The 19,945-nt window shown below is 45.3% G+C and overlaps 2 protein-coding genes across 6 annotated transcripts in view; one reads left to right on the forward strand and one right to left on the reverse strand.

The window, feature by feature from the left end:
* Positions 1–1,417: 1,417 nt before the first annotated feature.
* On the forward strand, positions 1,418–19,822 carry PRG4 (proteoglycan 4). Its single transcript, XM_030953360.1, has 13 exons — positions 1,418–1,514; positions 3,794–3,916; positions 5,962–6,081; positions 9,397–9,498; positions 10,971–11,441; positions 12,066–12,353; positions 12,468–15,383; positions 16,236–16,322; positions 16,743–16,882; positions 17,542–17,698; positions 18,191–18,370; positions 18,482–18,607; positions 19,527–19,822. The coding sequence occupies exons 1-13, from the start codon at positions 1,418–1,420 to the stop codon at positions 19,628–19,630; spliced, it is 4,911 nt and encodes a 1,636-aa protein (XP_030809220.1). The 3' UTR covers positions 19,631–19,822.
* Positions 19,675–19,945, reverse strand: part of TPR (translocated promoter region, nuclear basket protein) — a 33,411-nt gene continuing 33,140 nt past the window's right edge. For all 5 annotated transcript variants that reach the window (XM_030953359.1, XM_030953356.1, XM_030953358.1 and 2 more), the window contains exon 51: positions 19,675–19,883. In XM_030953359.1, the coding sequence (XP_030809219.1) occupies positions 19,828–19,883 (56 nt within the window). In that variant the 3' untranslated portion in view covers positions 19,675–19,827. The remainder of the gene's footprint in view (positions 19,884–19,945) is intronic.

Genomic DNA, 19,945 nt, shown 5'->3' on the forward strand with positions numbered 1-19,945 from the left:
CAACTATACCATATTTATTTTTGGGGTTAACAGAACTACTTTGGTACTCAAGTAATATAATAAAAGAAGCATATTGAAGTTTCCTGGCCGTTAGGATAATTTCTGAATAAAAGATCCCTCCTAAAGACCAAAAGTGAGGACTGTAAAAGTTTAATTTAAAACCTCCTCTGTCTCTGAGAGTTACAAATGACCATTTCCACTATCCCAAATCTGGAACCAATGAACACAAAAACCATTAAAACAATTAAGGCCTCTTTCATTCATTTTTGATGTCTTACATATCATATGTTCAATAACTTTGTGATTTGACTCAATTCTTTGATTTCCAGCCAATGCCTTGGCAGCGTTTCCATTCAGTGCAGGGAAAAGTACAAAATATTCAGTGCAAGTGGTGAATTACTTATGTCTGTATGAATTAGCTCTCACAACTTCTTGGAGAAGATACACCATCAGTAGCAGATAAAACTGCATCATTTCAGGCTACTGTCACCTAAGCTCCATTTGACAGGAAAGAAAATACACTCAGCATTTGCCTGTGATGGTTTTTTATTGCTCTGCAATACTCTCTAATGCCTTCCAGCTGCATTGAGGACAATTTGTTCATTTCTCTCAGTAATCAAAATGTGTTTTGACTAGTAAGTCCCTATTTAGTTTTTCTGTAATCGTTTTTCTTAATGGGAGTATTTTCCAGATGTTGTGTTAGTCTAGTCATCCGGGCCCTCTTCCAAGCCCTGTGGAAAGTTTGCTGTCATGAGCTGTCATTGGTGGTGTGTTTAACAAACTGCCTAATTACCTGACCCCAGCACAGCTCCAAAGCAATATATAAGGACTCTGGAACAGCCCTGGGAGCAGACACACTCTCTGCTAGGTAAGTGCTACACCTGTCTCTACCCAGAACTCTTCTTCAATAGGAGAACAAGGAACTGGGACAGAAAATCCAAAGTTTTCCTTTTGAAAGAAGATTAGCTTATGTTTCCATTTGACATATTTCAATGTTAGGTCATGGTTTATAAAGTTATGTTGCTGAATAACTAATGTTCTGTCAGTATTTGGTTTTATTATAGGTTTTCATTTCTCAGTATTATAACTTTAAACGTTGTTGTGCTGAAGTGTACCCATGTTAGAAGATTACTGTGACTGTAGTCTTCATGTAATAGAATTCTGCAAAAATTTATTTCTATTACTTGTTCATAATGAATTTCTATAGTCTTACTACAGAATTTAATGGCTAATTGACTAATAATCAAGAGGGAATTTATGGAGCAATACTAAATTAGCGATTTTTCCTTCAACAGTTTTATTATTTATTTTACATTTTTATCAAGCTAGTCTTTGTATATAAAGATATGCACAGCATTTTAAAAATTACAAATTAAGTGAATTGCAGATAGTGATGTGAGATTATTTCTTTTTAGGAATGATGTCGTACCTGAAAGTTATGATCATATGGAACATACTATGCTTATCCCTGGTGGTCCTTTCACTGTCCTTGATTCCAGAAGTGTCTTCTCAAGGTACTGTAACACACAACACTGAAGGGAGGCTGTCTAGGAGTGTGTGACACACACTAAGAATATTTCAAATGCATCTTCATAAAAAGACAAGGTTCTAGAACTTTATTGAGATAGGAAATATAATTCAGTTTTATCATCACTGAATATTTTCATAAATAAATTTTGGTGTAGCATGGTGCTCTTTTTTGAGGAATAAGATAAAAATATAAATATAATGTAAAATATATATGAACCTATTACTTTTTCTTTAGGCAGCCTACAGAGCCTCTTGCCCTCATACTGATGTATTTAGCCCTAGTGATTTGCAATTTGATTTAGAAAGAATCTAACTTGAGAATATCCACAAAGTTTGGCCAGAAATATTTCAATAAGCTCTGGGAAAGAAATGTCTCTACCTTGCTAAGTGCTTTCCCATTAAATGCACCATTATTACACCACTGAGGCAAATTTAGGGAATTATTTGTCTAATGATACTTCAAGCTCTATAATTAATTCCTTACTAAAGTAACACTGTTATGGTGAAGCAGAACATGCCCCCTAGCAAATCCTGTGCTGTTGCAGTTCTCTAATAGCTCTCAAATTTTCAGGGGGATGACACTAGGTGTTACTTGCTGGTAGAAAGTGATTTATTACTACTTGATAGCAGAAAGCACAATGTCATGTATCTGAGAAGTTCCTCAGGGCACACCCCATGCCAGATGCGATCTCACGTTGACCCCTTGATAAGTGATGCCTTCCCACCTGTTTCAGCAAAAATCAAGACTTTTGCCAACAGCAACCAGGACTATTCAAGCACTTCCTTACAAGTAACTCCATAACTTACAAGCCATAAACTTAAAAGAAACAAATGAAGGAAGAGGTGCAACTATTGGACTACTACATATTATCCATATAACTACTGGACTTATTTTCTTTCCATAAAGGAAGAAGGGTTTAATATATTGGGCATATATCCATAAAGGAAGATGCCCATTTTGTCTTTTCAATTGCTGTATTAATAGCCCAGTAACTCAAGTCCATTAATGTCTCCAGTTGTCCCTAGGTTCCACTTTTCTATTTGTGGCAAAGTGGTAACAAGCATTACAAGTACTGGCTGAGAATCACTGTATATGTATTAGATGTAATATTTGTTATCTCATGCTCTTCCTTCAGAGACACACACGTGGAGTGTGTGCTGTTAGCAATTGTCTTTGGTGTTGTGTTGTGTTACATGTTATTTCCTTGTTGTTCCTCAATGTTTCAGCTGATTATCTGTTTGGGCTTGCTGATTGTTCAGCTTCTTTGTTTGTATTTAGGGACGCTTCACTTGTGGTCCTGCATGTTTCATGTCCAGAAGAAGCTGTTAGCTGGTTGTGTTAGCAGAGATTTCACAGAGGAAGTGGGGGATTGCAGGGTGAATATCTGATTTGGCAGCAGAAGGTAGCAAGGCACTGCTGAGCTGGAGTGCTCACAGGTTAAAGCAGGACACGTCCTGATGTCTTGTTTCACCACCTGTTATCTGCACCATTTCTTGTTATCCAGCATTTCCCAGCAGTCTGGCAGTAAAGCCATTATGGGATGAGCTTTTCTGTTAGTGTGCTAGTACATAATCTTCTAATTACCAAAATGTACTTCATAGGAGTTACAGGGCTAGATCCCAACTGTTCTTAACCTGAGAGCTGATACCAAATTCTTCCCTGACATCAGGGAAAAAATATAGTGTAGGGAGTAGGCAGATTTTGAAACTTCCAATAAAAATGGTTTCAGGGACCTGTATTTATTATGACCGCGTTCTCCAGTTTGCAAGCTAGCCTGATTAGATGGGTTATTAGGAACAGCATTACCAACAGTAAAAATCAGACACCTAGGGGGTCTGTCAGGTATGGGTGTGCAGATGCACATCTATTGTCATACAGAGGGTGAATCAAATTGGAGAGTAAATCAGCAAAGCTGATATACTGTCAAAGGGACTAGTTTGGAAGTCTGTGGTCATACTACAGAACCAATCCTCAAGGATTCCTTAGTTTTCAGAAGAAAAGGGTTAAGTTAGCTCAGTGGAAGACCCCTCTAACCTGAACACGTGCTGCTGCTGGTCCTCAGGCTGGTTCAGAGCAAACCTCTGCTCCCCACACCTTCAGAGGTGGGGTGGGTCACACCAGGCCCTCATCTTCTGCAGTACTGAGTGAAGAAACCACATTCTGTAGGAAAAAAAGAGAGAAGCTTTAGTCCTTTTCCATTCAGCATTTCCTTAAGGACTGTTGTTGTTGGGCAATGCTTACACCAGTGTTGTGTGATTTTAGATGTATCAAGCTGTACAGGGAGATGTGGGGCAGGGTATTCTAGAGATCATGACTGCCAGTGTGATTTTAACTGTCACCACTACATGGAGTGCTGCCCTGACTTCAGGAAAGTCTGCACAGTGGGTAAGTTCCCAAACACAACCAGCTCCTCTCCTCAAAATTCCCCTCCCAGCTCCCTACCACACCAGTGTCTCCTCTGAATGCTTAAATGTCTGTTGGTTGGCTGTGTCCTTGTTCCCTCTCATATATGTACTGTTGTTCCCCTCAAATATTCAGGATAACCTCTTGCAATCCAAAGAAAATTGTGTAGCCAAGCAAAGAATTTTGCTTTTTACACAGCAGAACTAGGCAAGATCAGCAAAAACTGTTTGTTTTCTACTCCTTAGTGCATTTGTACTGTATGTGTCTGTCTCTTAAACAAAGAGAAAAAGTGGTAAAAGCCAATTTAGGGTTTTGCAGAAAGAAATTCTGGCATATTCCAACTCAAATTTAAAGTGTGGATGCTGTGGAGTCTAATCCAAAGCCAGGATTCCATTCCATATAGTCCATAGACAGAAATTGACTCTGGATTTGAACCATGTCCAGAGTCTGCTAGAAAAGGTTTTTGGATGAGTATTAATTTATCATTTATTTATAGGCAAAGCTGTACAATGTAAATAAATAAGGTTTTTCAAACTGCTTTAGTGAGCATTAAAAGCATTTTCTTAGCAATCACCAATGTCAGAAATGTCAGTGAATTGGATAACAGTAGTTTGTTACACTACACTGTGGTTCCAGTAGGGTTACAGGAGTAACAAATACTTCTCAGAACCAGCTACACCACTGAGTGTTGTTCAAAATGCAGACCTAGCATTCCCTAAAATTCCAGTTCTGCTGCCCAGACACACACTGGGGACACTTTGCCTTTCAGTCTCCCCCATCCTCATTTTTCTTTGTGGGGGACATCAGCATTTCTCACAGCTGAAGATGCAGAGTGAGGCATTTTAATTATGGAGACTATTTATTCATTGTGGGTCAGATTCTAAAGGTATTCTGGCTTCTGCACCACATTTAACTAAAAGTTTAAGGCTAGAGGAAGTCTTCCCTGTTCTACTCCAAATCAGTGAGTCCAAGCAAGCACAGTAGGTGCCATCCTGAAAGGATACAGACAGTCTTCTTAAGGACTGTTGTCCAGCTAGTGTGGAATCAACACTGACTAAATGACAGAAATGCCAGGCATTATTTATGAATAAAAATTTACCTAAGACAATAAAAATAATTCTCACCTGTGCACGTGGGATGGATCCACTTGTGGCACCAACACTGATTCCACAACTGCAGTAATCCAAAGATGTTCAGAATCTGCCTATACAGCAATCCTAATTTTTCTTGATAGTGATTTAACTGTATAACATGATTTTATGCCTTGTGTGCCACAGGGACAATGACTTCAATGGAGACATATGAAGAGAAAGCTCTTTTTCTGAAGTCTAATAGCTGTGCACACTCTTTCTAACACAACATGGTCATTATTTGATACGAAATAGCAGTTTTGGTCAGTGAAGTTTCAGAAGTTAACCAAACATGAAATACTAAAATCATGTGGTTATTAATCATGTCAAAACATGGTATATAGTCCTTTAGTACTAATAATTAAAGAACTGTATTAAACAGTTCTTAACTGGTCTCTTGGGGTAACTTGGCTAACCTGTTCACACAATTAGGTTGCAGTGTTTGCCTGGACACACCAGGTACGCTTGGTTGTGACCTAATTAGGTGAATTATTTTTCAGAAATGCTTTGGTAGACACATCATTTTTGTTGCAAAGGGATACCCTGGTGAACACCTTCCTGCAAACCCAGCCCAGAATTTAAATATCACTCTTGAGATCACCTCTCTGTGGCTGGAGAAGCAGAACCCTCATACGGTGGGACCTGGCTAAAGTGAATGCGGCAGTCAGGTTTTATCACACTGTCAATCCAATGTCACTGCCATGGCACAGTGCCCTTCTGGTGGCACTGCCTGATCCAAACCCCACATCAAAGACAAAGCCTGGATCAGACCAGGATAAGCACCTGATTTTATGGAGCTGCTCTTGGCACAGCTCGAGCCAATGACTTCACTGTAGAGAGGTCCCAGCGTTGCAGGTGAGCTGGCCCAAAGCCTGACTGTGCTCTCTGCCCCTGCAGCCGCCTCCTGCGAGGGACGCTGCTTTGAAGCCTTCGAGAGGGGCAGGGAGTGCGACTGCGACGCCGACTGCGAGCGGTACGGAAAATGCTGCCCAGACTACGCCAAGCACTGTAAAGAGGGTAAGAAATTCCTCCATCTGTTTCTCAAAGACATGTTTAAGCAGAGGTGCTGTACCGTAAACAACACTGTGTAGGCTTTGGTGACAGCTGAAAAACAGAAAACAGAACAAAACAAACCAAACAAAACAGAACAAAAATAACAAAACCAATTTCACAAACAAATTGGCCAACTTCTGAAGCATAAGCACTTTATGGAAACATCCAGGTAGATATCCTGGAAGCCATCACCAAGATGTGAATTCTGAGGTTAAAGTTGTATTTTACATTTGGCTCTTTTGGCACTAGCCATGCTCTGTTGGAGCCCTTCCTCAGAATAGCACGTGTAAAGATAAGGTCTGTACATCAATAATAGAATTCAGCGAGAGAAATTGGGGAATCAGAACAGATTTGTTTGAAAAGGCCTTTTGAGATCATTGTATCCAACCATTCCCCCAGCACTGCCAAGGCCACGACTAAAGCATGTCCCCAGGTGCCACATTCACGTAGTTTTTAAATCCCTCCAGAGATGGGGACTCCACCCCTGCCCTGGGCAGCCTCGTAACCTAAACCTCCCCGGGTGCTCCTAGGGGTCATTTCCTCTTGTGCTATCCTATGTTCCTGGGAGCAGAGCCCAACCCTCCCCCAGCTGTCCCCTCCTGTCAGGAGCTGTGCAGAGCCAGAAGATCCCCCCTGAGCCTCCTTTTCTCCAGGCTGAGCCCCTTTCCAGCTCCCTCAGCCCCTCCTGGTGCTCCAGACCCTTCCCCAGCCCCGTTCCCTTCCCTGGACACGCTCCAGCCCCTCAAGGTCTCTCTGGCCACGAGGGCCAGAACTGGACACAGCACTGGAGTCCCTCAGCAGTGCCAGCACAGGGCACAGCCACGGCCCTGGGCCTGTGCCCACACCAGGGCTGGCACAGCCCAGGGGCCACTGGCCTCTGGGTCCATCTTGGCACACCTAGCTCACATTTAGCCACTGTCCCCACTACCTCCCCTGGGCCTTTTCCACTGCGCAGATGAATAAATGAATTGCAGTAAAAAGCTGAGTTCATCTTATAAAAACAAGGTGGAAGGTTCATCTCCCTTAAAATCCCCACCCATCCAAAAGTGGGGAATGGCTACTCTATGCCTGGGGATAGTAATACCTGGACCTCCAGACCACTTGCTTGGGGTCACCACAAGCAGTCACTGGCAGCATATTAGAGATGCACATCCTGCATTCTCTCCATCTCAAATCCAGCGTGGGAAGAACAGCCCAACCCAGAAACCCATCCTGTGAGGCAGGAGGGAGGAACTGCATGTCACATGTTGACAGGGTAGCAAGAAAAAAATTTAAGAAAACACACATTTTACCTTTAGGCTGTAAGTTCAGTCCAGGGCAAAATCAGTCACTTCTTTTGCTCTGTCCTTTTCTGCAGAGCCTGGTGGGGTTTCAGCTGAGCACAAAGGCACAGATCTGGAGGTGCAGTCCCGCCCTCATGTAGCTTTAAGGACACCAGCAAATGAACTCTAAAAAACAACAACAGAATATGTTTAATTCCATCATGTCCTTAAACCTTTCTGGTACCTACAGACCTAAATTAATTTCTGTCAAGACACTTGACAAGTGACGCTTGGCAGGGGGTCATTGCACCCACAGAGCAGCGCACCTCCAAGCAGCCAATTCCCAAAGCCTGCAGTGTGACACACAACACAAGTCACAATTATCATTTGGTTCTCTTCACCCAAGTGGTCCCCAAGTGCCGGGATAGCATCTTGGCTTTGCCACACAATTGCACAGTAATTTAGGCTGAAATAGAGTCTATATCCAGCAGACAGATGCTATGTCTTTTGACTGAATGTCTAGAAAAGTGTCTTGGAAGCATATTGAGGTGAATTTGCTGCTTATGAGGCTGCTTAATATTTCCCTCTTTCTGCTGAGTTTATCACACCCAAACACTCACAAAACACTGTTAAACCATTTCACATCAGTTAAAATAGAATGAAGAATTAATCAATTGTTCCTAATCTTAAAGAATTTTTTTCTGTATTGTACTAAGCTTTGCTATCAATTTTTGTCAAAAAATCCAGCAGAAATCCCCCAAAACACTGTACTCAGTATTTTGCTATTTATGTTATGTGCGAATAACTGAGAAATCTGTTAAACCTCTTGGAATAAATTTGCTGTTTTAGCATCCTCCGAACATTTTTTTCTCTATAGTAAAGGCAACTGTTCAATGCATATCCAGAGCTCCCTGTTAACTTCCCTGTCCTCCAGGAGCTCTTTAATCCCTGAATACCTGTACACACAAAAACAAAACATTCCCCTCCCCAGCAATTGGCTTCCAAAGGAGTCATTCAGCTTCAACTACAACAATTTCTCTCTCTTCCTCAATAAATGTTTCAGGATATAGTGCAATACCCAACCTTCCTTGCTTTGAGCACTAGCTTGCTGTGAAAGGAAATCTTTTGACACCATGGTCATCCCTTGGAGATAAAAATCCCATTCCTTTTGTAAAAAGCTGATTACACACACCTCTGGCAGTTACCAGCTCCCTTGGCTGGATCAAAATAATTTGGCCAGGTCCCTGAGCTCCGTCACATTTCCTTCACAACTAACAAGTTACTTCTACAAGGCTATGCCAGTAGCTCATTTCTAATTGTACAATTTGGCCAACAATTAATTACAAAATATTATCTCGCTCTTACTGGATGCAACTGAATTTCCATTCACTCTTCCGAACTGGAAAATCTGAACACAACCTCCTATTTCTCCTAAAACTCAGCCTGCTAGAATTTAGCTTAATACCCATGTTGTTTCCTTGGTCCATGCCTGCTTTGTAGCTCCTGTCTCCTTCAAGGAAACCATTTCTTTTAAAATGCCTCTCCAAAACAATCACTTGTGTAGAATTATCACATCTGAAGAACTGCAAGGAGATTATCTAAGTAAATTCTTGCCTAATGTGACAGCTCTCCTATTTCCACTAGAGTTAGTTATCTGTAGTGAAAGTCAAGTAGTAAAAAGTCGTCTGTAGTGAAAAAAAAGACAAATTTTCAGAACATAGAGCTCTGCTCAAAATTCATTTCTTTTCCCACCTCAGAATTGCCATTAGCTAATAATGCCTCACCTCAAACTTCTGGGAAAAATATTACTTCCATCTGTGATGAAATACTTCAGGATCAAAAGGGTATTTTTGCTCTTTTTCACACAAATACTTGTGTAAATAATCCTGTAAATGAAAAGAAACTTCGTTTTAAGTAGAAGAGGGTGACTGAAATTTTGTAATCACTCTTATACAGTTGACACAAAGCACCTATAAAGATAAAATAATCTGTTAATGGGAGCACTTCTCTCTTTCAGCACACACAGAAAAGCCAACCCCGGAGACTCCCCCAGAAAACAAATCAACATCTAAAAGGTCCTCCACAGATGAGGAAGAGTCACCAGAGGAAGCTGTGGAAGGTAGGCAAGTATATGGATGCACAAGGATGGGTGTTACCTGAAGGAAAATTAAAGACCATTTTCCTGCTCTGGAAATAGAAAGCTGATCCTAGACATTACCAGACAGTTAGCAAGCTTGGAAGCACTTGGTTTATAAACTGATTACCTCACTGAGCCCTCAGGACTTTGGAGAGTTCACTCAGCACAGATGGTGCAGAGAGGTGATGTCTCCTGTGTCTCTATTGGGCTGTCACACACATCCTCCAAACACAGGGTACAGACCATTGTCAGTCTTGGACAGCATCCATGCCTGGAACAGGAAGAGTGGGACAGTGGTGAACTGGCAGCACAGGAAAATGTCCTAGCAGGTTTCTTTAGCTCCAATCAAGCCAGCCTTACGCTGCTTCAGAGAACACATTTATTTATTTATTCTGACTGGAAAATATGCTGCTTTCCTGTGTTCTTTGGTAATGTGTTCCAGCATTTGAAGTGATAACTCAGGAGACCAGTTTGAACTTGAAGCACAATTGAAAAGACACTAGAAGTCAGTCAATATTTTAATCCTCCCAGCCTCTTCCTTTTGTTTTAGATTTGGAGTACTTATTTTCCGCTGTTCCAATTTCCTATTACAAAAAAACCCAACCCCCAAACCAAAAAAAACCACAAAATCCCCCCCACAAAAACCTAAAATCCATGTACTGGGTTAAATGAAAGAAAATTAAGGAAATTCAAATAACCAGTAACAGGATCCCAGCTGGCTTATGGTATTTCAGCTACAAGGGATGGCAGTGAAACCTATTCTGCAATGTACTGCTCATACTAAACACACGTTTGTGAATGCAGAACTAATCTGCAAAATCTCAGAGAGACTGCTTAGGGAGCGATTGAAATGCAGAAGCATTTACTGTTCTTCTTGCTGAATAAGGATTTGACTCATATCAATGTAACTATAAATAGAAGTAAGAAGAGCCTTAAATCCATGCATCACAATGAGGAAAACAAGCCAAGGAACAAAGAGACAGCAGGAGATGCAGTCAGGGCTCTGTGTTCAGGAATGATTTTCATCTTACTTCCCTACCTCCAGGTTGTTGGTGCAGACTAAGTTATAATGTAGGGCAGTGGAATAAATCAAAATAACAGATTGAGAAGGGAAGTGTTCTGTCAGAAGGACTATTTTTCAAAGTGGCTTCCTTTCCATGAAAGCAGCAGGAAACCCCAGGCAGCTCCACCAACAGGCACCAAACTAAACCATGAACCTGGGGCAGCACCCGGCTGGCCAAATGAGATCACCTAAAATTGAGCTGAGCTGCTGCAAAGTCCCATGCAGACAAAAGGAACTCCCATTTCACCTGGTCCAGGTTAGTTTGGCCGTTAAAAAAGGACTTGCTATTCCAAAGGAAGCACCTATAGCTAATGGGTGTAAAACAATTATAGGCAATAGCTACCTGCATGGTAAATCCAATGGCTGAACCGAATTTGTATTTGTTCTGTAGATCCTGAAATCCAAGTGACCACTCCTGCCCCAACCACAGAACCTGCAGAGACAACCCCTGAGGCCACAGACGAACCAGCGACTGAGGCTGAGCCTCCCACTCCAGAAACGGCAGAAGATGTGACCCCTGACGTCACAGAGGAGCCACTGACTGAAATGGACCCGACCGACCTGCCCCCAACACAAGACCCGACCCCTGATGCCACCGAGGCAGCAGCAACCGACAGCGAGCCTCCCACCAGCCCCACGCCTGAAGAGACAACCCCAGAGGAACCGACAACACCAACACCAGAGGAGACAACCCCAGAGGAACCGACAACGCCAACACCAGAGGAGACAACCCCAGAGGAACCGACAACACCAACACCAGAGGAGACAACCCCTCCGCCGGAGGAGACAACCCGCCCACCATCAGAGGAGACAACCCCAGAGGAACCAACAACACCAACACCAGAGGAGACAACCCCTCCACCAGAGGAGACAACAACACCACCAGAGGAGACAACACCACCACCAGAGGAACCAACAACACCAACACCAGAGGAGACAACCCCAGAGGAGCCGACCACACTGACACCAGAGGAGACAACCCCAGAGGAACCAACAACACTGACACCAGAGGAGACAACCCCTACACCAGAGGAGACAACTCCCACACCAGAGGAGACAACCCCAGAGGAGCCAACCACACCAACACCAGAGGAGACAACCCCAGAGGAACCGACAACACCAACACCAGAGGAGACAACCCCAGAGGAACCGACAACACCAACACCAGAGGAGACAACCCCAGAGGAACCACACACACACCAGACAACGCAGAGGAACCACACCAACACCAGAGGAGACAACGCCAGAGGAACCGACAACACCAACACCAGAGGAGACAACCCCAGAGGAACCAACAACACCAACACCAGAGGAGACAACCCCAGAGGAACCAACAACACCAACACCAGAGGAGACAACCCCAGAGGAACCAACACCAACACCAGGAGACAACGCCAGAGGAACCAAACACCCACACCAGAGGAAACCCCAACAACACCAACACCAGAGGAGACAACCCCTACACCAGAGGAGACAACTCCCACAGCAGAGGAGACAACTCCAGAGGAACCGACAACACCAACACCAGAGGAGACAACCCCTCCACCAGAGGAGACAACCCCAGAGGAACTGACAACTCCCACACCAGAGGAGACAACGCCAGAGGAACCGACAACACCAACACCAGAGGAGACAACCCCAGAGGAACCGACAACACCACCACCAGAGGAGACAACCCCAGAGGAACCGACAACACCACCACCAGAGGAGACAACCCCAGAGGAACCGACAACACCAACACCAGAGGAGACAACCCCAGAGGAACCGACAACACCAACCAGGGGACAACCCCCAACCCCACAGAGGAGACAACCAGAGGAACCAACAACACCAACACCAGAGGAGACAACCCCAGAGGAACCGACAACACCAACACCAGAGGAGACAACCCCAGAGGAACCAACAACACCAACACCAGAGGAGACAACCCCTACACCAGAGGAGACAACTCCCACACCAGAGGAGACAACTCCAGAGGAACCAACAACACCAACACCAGAGGAGACAACCCCAGAGGAACCAACAACACCACCACCAGAGGAGACAACCCCAGAGGAACCAACAACACCACCACCAGAGGAGACAACCCCAGAGGAACCAACAACACCACCACCAGAGGAGACAACCCCAGAGGAACCAACAACACCACCACCAGAGGAGACAACCCCAGAGGAACAAAACACACCACCAGAGAAACCCCAAAACCAACAAACCAAACCAGAGACAACCAGAGAACCAACAACACCAACACCAGAGGAGACAACCCCTACACCAGAGGAGACAACAACACCACCAGAGGAGACAACTCCCACACCAGAGGAGACAACGCCAGAGGAACCAACAACACCAACACCAGAGGAGACAACCCCAGAGGAACCAACAACACCAACACCAGAGGAGACAACCCCTACACCAGAGGAGACAACTCCCACACCAGAGGAGACAACCCCTGAGGAACCGACAACACCCACACCAGAGGAGACAACGCCAGAGGAACCGACAACACCCACACCAGAGGAGACAACGCCAGAGGAACCGACAACACCCAAACCAGAGGAGACAACCCCAGAGGAACCAACAATACCACCACCAGAGGAGACAACCCCTCCACCGGAGGAGACAACCCCAGAGGAACTGACAACTCCCAAACCAGAGGAGACAACCCCAGAGGAACCAACAACACCAACACCAGAGGAGACAACCCCCCCACCAGAAGAGACAACTCCAGAGGAGCAAACAACACCACCACCAGAGGAGACAACCCCAGAGGAACCGACAACACCAACACCAGAGGAGACAACCCCAGAGGAACCGACAACACCCACACCAGAGGAGACAACCCCAGAGGATCCAACAACACCACCACCAGAGGAGACAACCCCAGAGGAACCAACAACACCAACACCAGAGGAGACAACCCCTACACCAGAGGAGACAACCCCAGAGGAACCGACAACCCCCACACCAGAGGAGACAACCCCAGAGGAACCAACAACACCAACACCAGAGGAGACAACCCCAGAAGAACTGACAACACCAACACCAGAGGAGACAACCCCTACACCAGAGGAGACAACCCCAGAGGAACCGACAACACCACCACCAGAGGAGACAACCCCAGAAGAACTGACAATACCAACACCAGAGGAGACAACTCCAGAGGAGCTGACAACACCAACACCAGAGGAGCCCACCACCCCCAAACCAGAGGAAACTACACCAGAGGAGCCAACAACTCCTAAACCAGAAGGGACAACCCCAGAGGAGCTGACAACTCCTAAACCAGAAGAGCCCACAACTCCAAAACCAGAGGAGCCCACAACTCCTAAACCAGAAGAGACAACCCCAGAGGAGCCAACAACTCCCAAACCAGAGGAGACAACCCCAGAGGAGCCAACAACTCCCAAACCAGAGGAGACAACCCCAGAGGAGCCAACAACTCCCAAACCAGAGGAGACAACCCCAGAGGAGCCAACAACTCCCAAACCAGAGGAGACAACCCCAGAGGAGCCAACAACTCCCAAACCAGAGGAGACAACCCCAGAGGAGCCAACAACTCCCAAACCAGAGGAGACCACTCCAGAGGAGCCAACAACTCCCAAACCAGATGAGACAACCCCAGAGGAGCCAACAACGATCAAACCCAAAGAGCCAACCACCTTGGCAGACTCTCCTGCCACCCCCAGACCTGAAGAAACAACCCCAGAGGAGCCAACAACCCCCAAAACGGAGGAGACAACCCCAGAGGAGCCAACAATGGCAGACTCTCCTACTACCCCAAAACCTGAAGAAACAACCCCAGAAGAGCCAACAACCAAGGCAGACTCTCCCACTACTCCTAAACCTGAAGAAACAACCCCAGATGAACCTACAACCAAGGCAGACTCTCCCACCACCTCTGAAGCCGAGGATGCTCACTCCCCAACCACCCCTGCAGCCCCTGAGGCCAGTAAAGCCACGGCTTCTTCAAGTAGTGCTGCACCCACAACAGTTGGGAAGGACTCCCCCACAACTGGGGCAGGGACAATGCTTTCAGATACCACAATGGAGATCAAGGAGACAACAACACCAAAGAAAGACAGAACTACTCTGCTTAAAGACATTTTCACAGCTGCAACCGGGAAAGACACAGTTACTGCAGCTATGGTGACAACAGCTAAACCAGGTGATTCTCCTAAAGGTGTGGATGACATTCCAAACACAGCTCCTACGGCCAAGGAACCTGTCACTGCAGCAGCTGAATCAGAAACAACTTCTACAGACACCAAGACTGCAACAACAGCAGCCACAGCTCCCTTGCCCAGTCACACTGTGCTGGTAACAACCATCGAGGAAGATTCGACTCCTCAGCCCAGTGAGGCTGTAACACCAAATGAAAAAGAGACAACTACAGACACTGAGCAGGCTGGGCCAGCAGCAGACAAAGAGAGCCCAGGTGCTTCTTGTGTTATTGTGGAGATGACAACAGCTGGTAAAAAAGAGGAAACAACCATTAAAGAAATGAGCACCACACCTGAAAAAGAAATGGAAGGTGTCACTGAAAAGGCCCCTGGTACTGCCAAAGAAGAGGTGACTACAGTTACCAAAGAGACCACAACAAGGGATAAAAAGGACACAATAGAAGAAATGTATCTTGTGTCTAATGGGACATCCAAGCCAACAATATATTTCCAGGAGGTCACTGAGGCTGTAGAAGAACCTCATCCAACTGAACCTGAAACTCTACCAGCAAAAGAAGAGCCCGAGATAAACAAGCCTTTAATACAAGCTGGGGACCTGCCAATGTTCCCTGGAGAAACACCAGGTAAGTGCATTCCAGCAGGTACAAAAGCATCAGCAGCTGTGGAATTAATTAAATCCTCCAGGTAGTTTAGAACACGATCTACCATAATTGGTTTCAGTAAGTGGTCCTACTGAAAATTGTTTGCTGTAAGTTTCTCCTCCTCCTGCTTGCTATTGTAGAAGATGCAAACAGACAAAAAGTCAAGGAAAAAGATGACAAATTTCTAAATCCCATGAAAAAATTGCTAGAAGTCAGGCTGCATATCCACCCTCCCTCATGGTACCTAACCTGGTATTTTGTAGCCACATACTAAAAATATCATATAAAAGAGACAAGAAGACTATTGTCATGCTTTTTGCCACAAACTTTTTCATGCCTTCTCTTTATTTTAATCAGACATAGCCTGCAGGTTCTTGGGCAATTTTTGAATTAGATACTGAAAGATATTTTGGGGGAAAAAACTAGGGATTTAGAGGCAAAATACTTGAATTTCATTCTGACTGAGATTCATCCTTCTGTTATATTTAACTGCATATATATATATTTAACCACAAAAAAGCATAATTTTTTTTTAAAGAAATAACAAGAGGGAAGAGAAGCCGCTAAAGCAGCTTAAAGGAACAATAAAATCCTAGAGCATGTAGCACACGAGGTGTTTGTAGGTGTTTTCGTGAATTACGGGTACTTAGGTGGCAATAAGCAAAGACACCCACCTGGTCACTCGGCACTGCCGGGGCCGCAGCACCAGAGCCGACCTTCCCGAGAACTCGTCCCCAGTGAGGAATTAATCCCTGGCCCACCGGCGGGGCCGAGGGGAAAGCTAAGGCCGTTCTTGTGGAACCTTAAACAAACCCACCTGGCTGTGTTTTGCAGAGAGGAACGACGAGAAGGACCTGTGCAGCGGCAAGCCAGCGGACGGCATGGTGGCCCTGCCCAATGGCACCCTGGCCGTCTTCCGAGGTGAGACTGCTCCGAACATCCTCCACCTGCCCCGGCATGGCCCCGCTCCTCCTTCACCTTACCCAGCTCCGGCTCTGGCTCCAGCTCCGGCCCTCCTCCTTCCCCCGCACAGAGCCCCCGCCGGAGCTCCTCCCTCACCTGCCCCAGCCTCCTCCCGAACCCTCACCTTTCCCGAACCCAATCCTTCACCTGCACCGTCACCTCCTCCTCCTCCTCTTCCTCCTTCACCTGCCCCGTCTCTCTTCCTCCTCTCTTTCCTCCCTCACTCGCCCCGGTGCCACTCACCCCTCACGAAACTCTCCCGAGCCGAGTCCGTCCCCTCAGATCCCTCATGGGGCCGGCTCAGCCTCGTCCCCCGGGGCAGGACGGCGATGTCCCCTCGCTGCCCCCGGCGCCCCTCACGCCTGTCCCCCGCTCCAGGTCACTATTACTGGCTGCTGAACGGCCGGAGCCCGCCGACCACCAACCCCCGCCGGATCACCGACGGCTGGGGCATCCCCTCGCCCATCGACTCCGTCTTCTCCAGGTGCAACTGCGATGGAAAAACCTTCTTCATCAAGGTGGGAGTGGTCCGGCCGGCACGATGGGGCGAGGCTGATGAGGAGCAGCTGGGGAGGCTCAGCTGGGGGAAAAGGAGGCTCAGGGGAACCTTCTGGCTCTGCACAACTCCCAGACAGGAGGGGACAGCCGAGTGGATTCGGGCTTTGCTCCCAGGCAACAATAACAGGATGAGAAAGGGCCTTAGGTTGCACCAGGGGAGGTTCAGATTGGATATTGGGGAAAAAGATTGCCTAAGCTTACTTCTAGTACGTTTCCCAAGCTGAAATAAAATGCTAATGAAGTGCCCACGCTGCTTTAAAGCTGTCATGCAGTTACTTCCCAATAAATCACTCAGTCCTGGAATTCAAGCTGCTTGTTATATCTATGAAAATTTAAGAGATTTAGAAAGGAAACCCCTTTTTCAGCAACCCCTCTTAAAAATTGGCTTCTAAAATACTGTAGCCCTACTCAAAAGTTAAAAGGCTGCAGGAGGTACTTAATGAAGTTGTAGTAGTTTTATCCCATTTGTATGGATGTAGGAGTGATTCCAGTCAGATTTACAATGTAGCTGTCAAAGAACTAGTGCTTGATTATGGATTATTCTTCATGTTTGTTTTGTTGAATAACCAGGAATTAACTTCCTCTAAAGCTCCTTTTTTTTTTTCCCTTACATGCTCAGGGTCCCCTGTACTGGCGTTTCACGAATGGTGTTATGGATAATGGCTATCCCAAACCTCTCGCAACTGGATTTGCAGGGCTAAGTGGGAGAATAGTAGCAACCCTCCCTGTGGCAAGATACAACACCAGACCAGAATCTGTTTATTTTATCAAAAGAGGTATGTTTTGTATTCCTGAAGTTCAGGAAGGTGCTTGAATTGCCTTGGTCAGGAATAAAACACTGTTTCTCTTGACCCAAGACCTATTTCTTTCAAACACAGAAACAAAAAGTTATGCCAGTGCTCCAGGTGCTCAAAAATAGCCTGAAGCTTTTAAAAAATTTGTACTAGAACTTGGAGGTCTTTCAGTGCATTTTAAACCAGGTCTGTAAGGGTGAGAATTTGGGAATCCACCACTGTAGTGGCTGAACACTGAAATAAGTTTTGTCTGGTGGTAAAGCTATTTTAGGCTCAAGTTAATTAGAGAAGGGAAGGCTTTAATCTTGTTAGTTCCTAACTATGTGTGGAAATTTCCACCTCCATTTCTGATTTCCTGTTATTGATTCCTTATGTGTGCTAGGAATATAATGACATTTTCATACCTGATCAAGCTGGGTGTTTTTTTGGGGGGGGATTTGTTTTTTAAACTAACAAAACAAATGTGTGTTGTAGATGGGAACATGCAGCAGTATGTGTACAGACAAGAACCAGCCAAGAAGTGCCAAAGAAGAGCCCAGGTCACCATCAGATACCCAGCCTTTGTCCCCAGAGTTGTCATCCGGCGGCGCTTCCAGCGTGCTGTGCGAATGCCGACCGTCATCCGCACCGTCAGGATCAACCCCTACCCCTCTGGTAAGGCTCTCTTACACAGGTGCTTTCTGTAGGTGCTGGCACAACCTTGTGTTTGGAAGGTTTTAATGGATATAGGGGACAGCTGCTCACGGAAGGTTCCTTTGCTTGCAGGAGTTCTGCGCAAGGAAATCAAAATGACAACGTACTGGAGAGGGCTCCCCAAGGTTGTCCACTCAACTCTCTCCATACCCAACCAGAACAAGCCCGATGGCTACGACTACTATGCCTTCTCTTACAGTAAGTAAAACTAAAGCACATCACTATAGACCTCAAAAGGGGGTGGGGAAGAAGCTCCTGTTATCACCTGTGGTACTGCTTTCAGCACTACTAAAAAGTCCTGAGGATTAAAAGGTTGCCCATAATCAAGAGATGTTTCTATTAAAAATCAGGACAAGGTGCAGCAATGAAATACAGAGGTTCAAAGGAGCCAGTTGGGGAATGCATTGCCAGGGAGTTCAGCCTTGTAAAGGGACAAACCTTAAATGAAGGATTATTTTAATGATAGACTTAAGTCTTTGGATCACAACACAGCAAATTTTTTAATGGCTTCTATGGAACTATGTTTCTGACAAAACACAAAAAGGAGGGAGATGAACTGCTTGACTTAGCCCCAAAAAATTATTTGTGATCCTAGATTAGGTAGACTCATTCCCCCAGCCAGGATCCCATATAAGCATTCCTCAGTTTTCATAAAATTAAATAGCTCTAAGAACAAGCCATACCCAAATACAGGCTATTAAAGTCCCAGTTCCTCACCTTGGAGGAATCAGCCTCACAGGCCCATTCACACTCAGGGACCATAGACTTCCCACTGCTGTAGTGAGTGCAGGATTGTTGTGGATGTAGTTTGATTTCCAAATTCTTAAGACTATTTCTGTGCTCTAGCAACACAAGAACATTCTTCCCTGGCTCCTGCTCTTGGGACTGATTTAATTATTAGCAATGCCATAAAACTTACTGCAACTAAGGACACTTGAAAAATAAAGCTGAGGAAAGAAATTTATTGTTGGAGCCTCTCAGCTCCCTATATGGACATGGAACAGTAAATCTGTTATCCAGGCCTAAATGACACTAACAAGCAGGCTTGAATTTGTGAATTCTTCCCATGAATTAAATGTAGTTTCTGGAATTTAATCCTGACCTCTCTTCCTTTCAGATCGGTACTACAGTTTGGATATTGGCAAAAGAATAGCACGGCCTGTTACTGCTCTCACAGGAAAGACTGTAACCAAAGACTGGTACAACTGTCCCAGCAAGTGATGCACAGCAGAGGAGTTCAAATCAAGATGCCATTTGGATGTCAATGTTTTTTCTAATTTTATTAATAAAAGACAATGAAATATGTGCACACAACTCTAAGTATTAAAATGCTGCTTCAAGCTCTGGCTTCATTACACTAAGCAATCACAGGCAAACTGGCATTTTGTATACACAGCTAGAAGTCCTTTACATTTCATTTAACTAATGTTTCCTCTGTTCAGGCCTCCTCTGCCTCCCATGGCATGAGTTACACCTGTGCAGGGAAAGAAAACAAGTGCATTAGTATAAACCCTTCTACTCAACCATTGCACAGGT

Source organism: Camarhynchus parvulus, chromosome 8, assembly GCF_901933205.1.
Source record: "Camarhynchus parvulus chromosome 8, STF_HiC, whole genome shotgun sequence".
NCBI classification, from domain to species: domain Eukaryota; kingdom Metazoa; phylum Chordata; class Aves; order Passeriformes; family Thraupidae; genus Camarhynchus; species Camarhynchus parvulus.